This window comes from Gambusia affinis, linkage group LG03 (assembly GCF_019740435.1).
Source record: "Gambusia affinis linkage group LG03, SWU_Gaff_1.0, whole genome shotgun sequence".
Classification (NCBI taxonomy): domain Eukaryota; kingdom Metazoa; phylum Chordata; class Actinopteri; order Cyprinodontiformes; family Poeciliidae; genus Gambusia; species Gambusia affinis.
In genome coordinates this window covers 532946-544632 of record NC_057870.1, presented here as the reverse complement: position 1 = coordinate 544632, position 11687 = coordinate 532946, and the positions used below count along the sequence as shown (strand labels likewise).

Below are 11687 nucleotides of genomic sequence, written 5' to 3'. Positions count from 1 at the left end.
TTGACAGGTGAGGTTCTATTATATGCATGTCACTGATATATATATATATACTAAAGTCAAAGCACCACCAGGTGTTATTAAACTGCTTGAGTTTGGTTCAATTGTCTCAGTTCCATTCATTATGGAGAAGACTTGATACACCCTCCATAGGATGGGTAAGCCACAAACGTTCATAGCTAAAGATGCTGGCTGTCCACAGAGAGCTGTCTCCAAGCATATCAATGAAAATCTAGTGGAAGGGCAACATTTGGCAGGAGAAGATGCACCAGCCAAAGAGATGATCGTGGACTAAATTATCAAATCGAGAAGATTCAAGAATCTTGCAGAGATCTATAGAGTCAAACTTCAAAACCACTGCAGAATGCTAAGAGGAGGGAGAAGAGATCGATTATTTTTTTCATGATTATCTATCTTATGTTAGCTCATAGCAAACGTCTTTATACATGTAGAATCTTTTTTTTTTTTTAATTACTTGCTGCAGCTTTAAGCAGACATTTGGTGAGAGTTCACTGCCGAGTGGATGTTGAGCAGCACTACGTCTGTGAAATATTATTTCTCAGTAATGTATGGTGGCGGTCCAACAGCAGGAGTAGAACCAGCATTTTACACTACTATCTCGATGACTAATATTATTTTTTGGCTTTCTGATTGTCACGCTCATCCAGCTGAGAGCTGGTCCAGGTGTGCTGCTTTACTTGCTGTCTGATTGCTCCAGGTGTCCTTTTTTCTGTTTGCCTTTCTTTTTACTGTTACTAAGTAAACATGGTGATGGTACTGACTGTATTTTATTGGAAAGTGTTATGTTTTCAACCTCTATTTTAAAATCATTAAGAAAATCACTAAGTTTACAAAGGAAACTGATGGATGTACTATATTAAAAAATATATATTTTATAAAATAGACTACTCTGTGTTTGACCAACTACACTATCACTGATGATGCACAAAAAATCTGATCCAGATTGGTTGATGTATTAAGGAGGTACAGCTGTTGGAATAATCTACAGGAAGCAGTGGAGTCAAATTACTATTTAAGACAACTGGGCTCATAAAAGGTAAATCATATGAAGTTTGGTGCAAATCAGGTAATCCATGTGTGATTTAGAGTCAAATGTATGCGAACAGTGACAATTTGCCATTAAGCCACGCCCACATGCTCCAGGCAGCAGCTCATGTTGAGAGAAGGATTTACCAACATGTTCTATTTCATTAAGTACATGTTTAAATCTATATTAATCATAGAGTAAAAAGAAAAAAAACAGTAGGAAAAGGGAAACTTCCTCCTAGGTGGGTAAGAGGGGGGAGTTCATGTCACCAATTGATCAAATGTATGTGATAAGTTAGGAGAAAGAAAGTTTGATCCAGCCGGGAGCTACCTTTTAAACGCTTCCATCATAAATAAGGAAGCATTAAAAATAATTGTACAACATGACCTTTTAGACTGTATTCAACTAGTTTAACTTCCTGAGTTATACTTTCTTTTATATATTTAAATGTAATTAGATTTTGTCCAAACAAAATTATTTAAGAAATTCCCTCTGATTACCTGACCTATTTTAGTAAACAAAATGTTCCACATGGTACAGGATTTGAAGTTCTTGTAATTAAACCTTTCAGGCTCAATTAGTTTTATAAACATCTCTGATGACTCTACATATATAAACTTTATCAACAAGTGTAAAACTGTACTATTCCATGACAACAGTTGTCAAAGGTCTCTAAAACCACAGAGTTGGACTCCCTCCTGGCAGTAAAGCTCCAGGACAGATGGACTTCTGAGCATATTCAGCTCATGTTCTCTTTCAGCAGACTGGGAGAAGTCATCTGGGCCCTCCCCACAGCCACCTTCATCAGGATGACTTGGGTAACCTGGATGAACCATGAGCTCTACTGTGACGACTGGTTGATGAAGGTCAGGTGCTCTTCTGGAGATGGTATTAGAAGTTCTTGTTCCCAAAGCTTGCTTGAGAGCCCTCTGCAGGCTCGAAACTGACATGTTCTGACCCATGGTGGAGAGTCCCAAGTACACGTCTGGCCACCTGCAAACATTATAAAATATTACAATATTACAACAAAAGGAGGAATAAGAGCTCTAAAAACAATAATATATATATATATATATATATATATATATATATATATATATATATATATATATATATATATATATATATATATATATATATATATATATATATATATGTAAAAATTAACACCAGCATATGGGTATAGCAAACCCTTACAAAAGAGTGATCTCTCTCATTTATTCAAGAGAAGAGCTGTTGGCAGAGGCATGTGGAGTTGAGGAGGAGAAGGTATCAGGGCTGCAAGACTGAGGCTAAGCTACAGATTAGACTTGCTGACAACCAAAAGAGTTTTAAACCATCACTTCTCTCTGTGAATGTAGGGAATATCAACTCACTACTCGGTGAGATGGATGATGGGACAGTACAGTCTTCAATCCAGTCTGTTGTCCAGGTGAGGAGAGGAAAAGCTTCCAGAAGGAAGGTAGAAACTCCACCATCTTTTCTTCTTCTCTTATGATGGAAATACTGTTTCTGGGAGTCGTCCAGTTATGGAATGTAGAGAGAGGACACAAGCAAGAGGACTCCCACTTAACCCTATACTTCTTTCCTATTTCACTGACCCTTACTTTCCATTTTCAACTTAATCATTAGCATTAGTTTGTGTTAAGACTATTCCATCCAAAATGAGCAACTCTAAGAACTCTAAATCGGCTACAGGTGCTTAATCTCCCCCAACATGTGCTGCAGGGAGGCTAGCATCATCTCTTACTAAACCCGGTGACCCTGTTACTTTATCATGCAAAATATTTGAAATAATGTGAAGATTTATTAGCAATGCACATTTTAATGATTTCCTTGCTTCTTTGGATGGGTGACCCTGAGGGGCCTGAGAGTTTTTTTTTTTTTTGTTAGATATATATATATATATATATATATATAGACATTATTCTAAGAACAATGGCCAAGTTCTTAGAATAATGAACTTGTGTCTTTTGACACACCCACAATGTCCAGCCAGGGGACAGTGTTGAGAAAATATTTCAGCATCATATTGTTGTATGTCAGACACAGGATTAAATCTACATGAATCAAGGAGTAAAAGTAAGACCTCCAGCAGCAAAACAGGTGGTGTCCATTTCAAAGAGAGTGGGGTTAGGGTGGTGTCACCAGTTGACTAGTGCTGGTCACAGAAAGTGTGATGCAGCTGGGAGATTGTATGAGGAAATTATTCCACCTTGATGTTTTATGGCAAATAGTCAGATCTTGATGTTTGACTACACATGCATGCTTTGATGCAGCCAAAAGCTTTTCAAAACTTTTCTTCTTCAACGCCTCAAAAATGTGCTGAGTGATTCTGAAGTCTGCATGTCAAAAGATTTGGGATGAGTTCGCTCAATGTATGTAAAGAAGACAAAATTATGTCTTTGATCCAAAATAGCCAACCACTTGTTTGAGACTTTTTTGTGGATTCTGACAAGTTACAGGTGTTTTTATATGTTTGTGTCGTGTGGTAGCTCTCAGCCACCTGGTAAGAGAAAAAGTAGCCCTTGGTCTCAAAAGTGTTGGATACCCCTGAACTAATGTGTGTGCTAGGCTGTCATGTTTTCAGCCCTGCAGCTCCTCCACTGGGCTGATTGCTAATTACCCTCACCTGCACGCTGCCGTTCCCTATTTAACCAGCTGCTCTTCTGCAGCTCAGTGAGAGGCCAGAGGAAAGGGCGGTCTGGAGTGGAGGAGAGAGCAGGTCGGTGAGAGGCGCAAACGAATCGTACTGGACTGTTTGGAACTACGGACGACGGATAGGACTGAATGGAGCAGAGGAGAGCAGCAGCAAAGTCAAGGCATCCAGGCAAAAGCAGCTGTTAGCTTGGATTTAAAACAGAACAAGGCAATGGTGGATTTAGAAAGGAGTGACTGGAAAAGTATGGATTGTAGCGAAGAGGAAGAGATGGATGATCAAAATGAAGGGAAAGAGTGGGAAAAGGTGGGGAAGGGTGGTAAGAAACAGCGAGCCGCTGAAAGAAAGAGGAAAAAGCGAAATGAAGAAAGTACAGAAGGTACTGATAGTGAAGACATTGAGGGGAAAACAGAAGAATTAAAAAATCTAAACATTATAGTAAGATTTGATGAAGATGAAGGGATTAAGAAGATCGATCCAATTAAGTTAACAAAAGCACTTAAAGCACATGTGGGAGAAATAAAACATGCTAAAATACTGAGAGATGGAAATCTCCTGATTGGGTGTAATTCAGAAGATCAGGTGGAAAAGGCGAAGAAACTTGGGTGGGTGTGTAAAGTCAAAGTTAGAACAGTTGTTAGAGTGGGGGAAAAAATAAATAATGAAAGTAAAGGAATTATCACAGGAATGCCTCTAAGTGTAAACATGAAAGATTTAGTTGGGAATTTAAAAGAAAGAAATAGGGAAGTAAAAAACGCAAGAAGGATGACAAAGGGTCCAGAGAAAGTTGAGACAGAAACTGTGTTGGTGGAGTTTGAGTCAAAAGAAGTGCCAAAGGAGGTTTTCTTTGGTTTGATAAGATTTAGTGTCAGGGAATTTGTGCCTAAACCAGTAAGATGTTTCAACTGTCAGGAATTTGGCCATGTTGCAAAAATGTGTAAAGGAAAAAGGAGATGTGCCCGATGTTCTGGAGACCATGAATATGGAAAATGTGGAGTTGGAGTTAAACCAAAGTGCTGTAGTTGTGGAGGAGAGCATAGTGTAGCTTATTGGGGATGTGAAGTGATGAAACAGCAAACATTGATACAGAAAACAAAAGTTATGCAGAAAGTTACATATGTAGAAGCGTGTAAGATGGTTGGAAAAGAGAAACAAGATGGAAAATCTCTGACTGAAGAAAAACAAGTAATCCAAAAGGTTATGGAATTAGTCAAAAGGAAAATAGAAGAGGAAAAAAAGAAAATGGTGACTTTTATTGCAGGAGTAATAAATGCAACCTCAGATGTGAAATCAAAGACAGAAAGGATTCAGATTATTGTCAAGGCAGCATGCCATAGCTTAGATTTGAAGAATATTCGATGGGAAGATATAAGGGGAGAACTGTGTAGCCAAGCAAGCCAAGAAGGATAGTATTAATCTTACAATGGAATGCAAGGAGTCTTCTGTCAAATGGTCAAGACTTTAAACAGTTCATTTATGAGCAGGAAGATAAACCTGATATAATTTGTATACAGGAAACTTGGCTGAAGCCTTTTTTGGATTTCAGAGTATCGGGATATATTTCAGTGAGATATGATAGAAAAGAAGGAAATGGGGGTGGGTGTATTTCTTTGATTAAGGAAGTTATTCCATATAAAATAATTGAAAGTAAAGGGGATTTAGAATATGTAGCAATCGAAATATGGATAGAAGAAAAGATAATATTGATTATAAATTTTATAATCCTGTAAGAAGCTTGAAATAAGTAAACTTGAGGAGATGGATTTAAAAGGAAATATTATTTGGTGTGGAGACTTTAATGCTCATCACTCATTATGGGGAAGTGAAAAAGTTGATTATAATGGAAAAGTTTTAGAAGATTTTTTAGATAGTAATAATCTTGTATGTTTGAATAATGGTAAGAAGACAAGAATTGATATAAATTCAGGTAAGGAATCTGTATTGGATTTAACATTTGTTTCCAGTTGTTTGGCCCCATTGTGTGATTGGCAAGTTAAAAATAAGTCTCTTGGCAGTGATCATTACATTATAACCAGCAACATAAGGATGAGTCAGATACAGAGACCTGAAGTGGTAGGAGGAAAGTGGGTATTTGGAAAAGCAATTTGGAGTAAATTTAATAAATTATGTGAATGTAAGATTTTAAATATTCAAAATGATTTGAGTATTGAAAATATGAATCAAGAGATCAGTCAGAGTATTTTAGCAGCTGCTGAGGAGTCCATTCCAAAGACATCAGGGAAAAATAGGAGAACGTTAGTTCCATGGTGGAATGATGAATGTAGAACAGCAGTCAGAGAAAGAAATAAAGCATTTAAATTGGTTAAAAGGTTTCATAATTTTCAACATTTAATTGAATATAAAAAATCACAGGCAAACGTAAGAAGAATAATAAGAAGTGCAAAAAGAAAATATTGGAGAAATTTCTGTGACAAAATTGGCAGTAATACAAAGATAGGGGAAGTTTGGGGAATGATCAAAAAAATGGGGGGGGGATAGAAGAGAATGGAGTTATCAGATATTTAATAAAAACAATATAGTAGCAGTAACAGACAGAGAAAAGGTTGAGCTATTAGTAAGTGCGTTTGTGGAGATACATAGTGGAAAAAATTTATCATTTAATGAGATACAGGGAAGAGAGGAAACTAAAAGGGAAAATAATGAAATTTTAAAAAGGAAAGAGTGTAATTCTGATGATCTAATGAATTATCCTTTCTCTATTGGAGAACTGAAAAGAGCTTTGGGTAGTACTAGGAATAGTGCTCCAGGTAAAGATGAAGTGTGTTATATTATGCTAAGACATGTGAGTGATGATGTTTTAAATAAATTACTAATTTTGTATAATAAGATTTGGAAAGAGGGTAGACTGCCTTGTAAATGGAAAGAAGCCATTGTTATATTGTTATTCCGATAAAGAAACCTGGGAAAGATCATAGTAATCCTGGAAACTACAGACCGATTGCTTTAACTTCTAATATTTGTAAATTGATGGAAAGGGTGGTGAATGAGCGATTAATACAATATTTGGAGTCAAGAAATATAATTTCTCCTTATCAAAGTGGCTTCCGTAGAGGGAGAGGAGCTATATATCCTGCTTTATGTTTAGAAGATGATATTAGAAAAGCTCAGATTAAAATGGAAGTTGTTGTTGCTGTATTTTTTGATGTGGAAAAAGCATACGATATGCTATGGAGAGAAGGGTTAATGATTAAATTACATCAGATAGGTATAGGAGGTAATATGTTTAATTGGTTATGGGATTTTTTATGTGATAGAACTATTCAAGTTAAAATAGGATCTCATGTTTCACAATCATGTAAAATAGAAAATGGAACTCCTCAAGGAAGTGTGGTAAGCCCAACATTATTTACAATTATGATTAATGATATTTTTAAAGAAGTATCAATTAGCTATGGCAAGTCACTGTTTGCTGATGATGGAGCATTATGGAAAAGGGGAAGAAATGTAGAACATCTAATTTTGAAAGTTCAGGAAGGCATAGATAAAGTGGGTAAGTGGGGAATAGAGTGGGGTTTTAAATTTTCAATCGAGAAGACAAAAGTAATGTTCTTTACTAATAAAAAAATTGGGCTTGATAAAAAGTTGTATTTATATGGGAAAGAGTTGGAAAGAGTTGATTGTTTTCGTTTTTTGGGAGTAGTGTTTGATAAGAAATTAACTTGGGGAAATCATATAGAACATATTATGGAGAAAAGTAAAAAGGTTCTTAACATTATGAGATGTTTAGCAGGATTGACATGGGGTGCAAATTTTCAATCACTTAAAATGTGTATGTGTCATTAATTCGGTCAAGAATAGATTATGGGAGTGTGGTATATGGTTCAGCGGCTAAAACTAGATTAAAAAAATTAGATGTTATTCAAACTAGAGCATTGAGAATTTGTTTAGGGGCAGTTAAATCAACTCCAATATGTGCTTTACAAATAGAATCAGGAGAAATGCCATTATATATCAGAAGACAACAGTTAATGGTAAATTATTGGATTAATTTAAAAGGACATAATGAAGATCATCCTGTTAAGAAAGTATTAGAGAATTGTTGGGAAAGAGGAAAGAAACAAATGAATAGTTTTGGGTGGATTGGAGATGACATAGCAAAAATATTCAATGTATATACCAAGGAATTCAGTCCAACAGTTTTGTGGCCTTTGAGACCTACATGGACATGGAAACATATGAACGTAGACAGATCATTATCAAATATTAAGAAAAGAAATATAACAGACATCTGTCAAGAATTTTATAATAAAATACAGAATAAATATAAGGACTATTTACAAATTTATACTGATGGTTCAAAAGATCCAAAAAATGAAACAACCAGTGTAGCAGTAGTGATTCCTGAATTAAAGATTAATATTTCAAAAAGAACCTCAAACTATCTAAGTGTATATGCAGTAGAATTATGTGCCATATTATTAGCTTTAGAATGGGTGGAGGATGCTAATATAAATAAAATAATAGTTTGCAGTGATTCATTATCTGCATTGTTGAGCATTGAAAAGGGTTATTACAAATAATCATAAAAATATATTATATGAGATTATGATTGTATATCAAAGATTATGTGTACAAAATAAAAATTTAATATTATTTTGGACTCCGGCTCATGTGGGTATTTTGGGTAATGAAAGAGCATTAAAAAGAAGATATTGATATGCCAATAAAGTTATCTAAATCTGAAGGAAAAAGTATAGTTTGGAAAGAAAGTAAGAAGATATGGAAAATTAGGTGGGATAATGAAATAAATGGAAGGCATTTGTATAAGATACAAAATACAGTTGAGGTAGAAAGGATTAGAGGAATAAATAGGAGGGAGGAGATAATTATAAATAGAATAAGAACCGGTCACAGTTTTTTAAATGGAACTCTTTTTAAGATGGGGAAACATCTTACTGGTTTATGTAGTTGGTGTGATGATGTAGAAACAATGGAACATGTTTTTATTAATTGTAGGAAATATATAGATCAAAGAAGAATATTAAAAACTGAATTAGGTTGTAATAGGGAATTGAAATTTAAGAATGTGGTTGATCAGTTAACTGATACTGAGGGAAAAAAGAAGATCTTTCGTTTTTTAAAAAATACTGGGATCATTATGAGGATTTGAGGTTTAGATAATAGGATCCAATAGATGGCAGTAATACAACAATAATGGATGTAAGCTGCCGTTAAAAATCAAAGAAGAAGAAGAAGAAGCTCAGTGCGAGATCGTCTGTTGCTCTGGTCACAGCTTTCAAGCACTGTTCCTTGTTCCATGAAGTTTTCTGGTTTTTTGACTCTGCCTGTTCTTGACCACAGATTTTGCCCAGTCCTCCTGAAGAAGTCTGATCTCCTGTTGCCGAACCCAGCCTCCCTCTGAACCTGCCTCCAGCCTTCCGTTTATTGGATTTTCTGTACCTGAGACCCATCCGTGCATGACCTGGACTGATTCTACTAATGAGACTCTGGTTGGTTGTTTTTTGTCCCTGTTTGTTCTCCGAGCTCCCCAGTCAACTCCTTTGCCCATTCTCCCCAACCTTTGGACTCCCCAGTACCAATCCACCTGTGAGCCCACACCCTCTAGAGCCCCTTTTTCACGTTTGTTCTTATAATAAAAGTTTGGTGTATTGGACACGTGTTTTGGCTCCGTTTTGGGTTCTGACTAACACTCAATTATCGTTACACTAGGCATCTTCTTTCTGATTAAATTTACTGTTTGATTCATGCCTGAGTTTTTGGATTCCAGGTTCTATTGATAAGTGGTCTCCATTTGTACCAAACAAATCAAAATAAGTTCTACTGTTTGCTTAACTCTGCATGAAATAGTTTTATAGGTGTATATGCAAGGTAAATAAATACTAACAATATTGTTTTCATGTACCATATTACTTGTTTATTTAGTCAATGTTGTAGTAAATTAAATATCTTACTCCTTTTCACTTCTTTAAAATCCCTTAACCCTCAATCTCTAAATCACCACAAATGGCTGTAAAGGTAAACCCTTTAACTACTGTTTTTGAACAATTTGGAGTTCATGCCAAAACTTGGTTCTTTTAAGATGATAAGCTAAATTTTCTATTTTTGCAGTCAAAAATACTTTAACTGTACGTAGTTTGTAGCTATTGTAATATAAAAGAAATTGAAAAGTTTTGCTTCACTCAGATTTTTCATTTTTATTTCTTGTAAATGCACATTGAGTGTTGAATGTATGGACTGGAAAATACAATAAATCTGTAGAATGAGGTATTCTGCTCATGGATTTCAAGACTGATCAAAATAGCACAAAAACAAATGTCATTTTTGACATGTTTATTTTTGAGGATGTACAGGTGTCTCCATTTGGAGTCTCCAAATGTCACACTTGGACAACATCGAATATATAAACTTCAAGTGACTGTAACTCCTCAGTGCTTCAGCATACAGTCATCAATGAGGCTTTAATGAGAGATAATGACCAGAGGAATCCTCTGGTAGACACAACATTACTGATGGTGGAATTACCTAGAATTCTATAAATAATATAGCATATCTAGGGGTCAGTGGAGGTTAGCGTACAGTCAGACCTCTATCCACCCCCCCCTCCCCTCCAGCACTCTAACAGGAGACCAAACCAGTACAACTCAAAAACGTGGACAACATACAAACAAGTGTCCACACAAGCAAGGGTACACAAAACGACATGGATGCTGGACATGGATATTTAAAACTGCACAGGTTGACAATCACTGTTAATGGCCAGAACCACAAGGACTCACCGAGGCCTCTGAGCCAGGGGGGCAGGCACACACACAGCAGAGCCAGCAGTGTGTGCGACTCTCAAGTATCCAGTCTCTCAAAATAAAATAATAGAGGGGCCCAAGTTTTATCAAATTTTTTGATTGAACCTCTAACACAAAATTTTATCTTCTCAAACTTAAAGAACAGGGTCAGATCTTTCAACCAAACAGAAGCCCTGGTCGGTGTTCTGATTTCCACACTAACAGTTTTGTTCTTCAGGTGAGAAAAATTGAAAAAGCCAGTACATTTTTAAAATCATGTGTTAATGATATCCCCTCCCCTGGAGTTCCAAATATTGCCAATTCAGCACTGGGCTGGATACCTATTTCAAAGGTTTCAGATAGAATCTGAAAAATTGTGGCCCAGAAGTCGGACGGTTTGTTTAAGAACCAGAACATGTGAGATAAACTTGCCTTAGCTATAAGGAAACAAGCACAAGTTTCACTGACTGTAGAATAAATTCTTGAGTCTGGCTCTACTGTAATGAATCCTATGAAGGACCTTGAACTGAATTAGTCCAAGTCGAGAGCATGATGTTGACCCATTTACTCTACGTAATGCATGATTCCAGGTCTCATCAGAAATGTGTATTCCAAGTTCTTCTGACCATTCTGCCCTGATCTCATCGAGCTTTACTGTATTGAGTGATGAGATGCTGTTATAAATTTTGGAGATGAGACCTCTACATTGTGTTGGAGTTTGCAAAATGATGTCCATTGGGAAAGCAAGGACTGATGTTATGAATAAAGTCTTGAATCTGGAGATATTGGAATAGGAAGGAACGCTTAGAGGAAATAGCATCAAAGGTAGCGAAAATACCATCGATATATAAGTCACTAAATTTACGTAAGCCTGCTGTCTGCCAATGGGTAAAGACAGGATCTAATATGGATGGCAGGAAAAACATGGTTATCACATATGGAAGTGTAGAGAAGTTTGTCATATTGAAGTGTTGTCTAAATTGTGACCATATTTTTAGGGTGGAGATTATAACTGGGCATGAAGAATGTTGCTTAGGAGAGAGAGGAAGCTTTGAGGTAACTAATGCAGGGAATGATGATGGCTTACATGCATTCAGTTCTAATTGGCACCAGTCAACATACTTTTTGAAGGTTTACTGCCAAGTAATAATAAAACAGTTAGGTAGAGCCATTCCTCCCTCTTCCTTGTGTCTCTGAAGAAAATGAGGTCAGCTGTTTATCA

The 11687-nt window shown here is 36.1% G+C and overlaps 1 protein-coding gene across 5 annotated transcripts in view; it reads right to left on the bottom strand.

The window, feature by feature from the left end:
• Window positions 1–1582: 1582 nt before the first annotated feature.
• ydjc (YdjC chitooligosaccharide deacetylase homolog) overlaps window positions 1583–11687 on the bottom strand; it is a 29918-nt gene continuing 19813 nt past the window's right edge. For all 5 annotated transcript variants that reach the window (XM_044111633.1, XM_044111631.1, XM_044111632.1 and 2 more), the window contains one exon: window positions 1583–2038. In XM_044111633.1, the coding sequence (XP_043967568.1) occupies window positions 1708–2038 (331 nt within the window). In that variant the 3' untranslated portion in view covers window positions 1583–1707. The remainder of the gene's footprint in view (window positions 2039–11687) is intronic.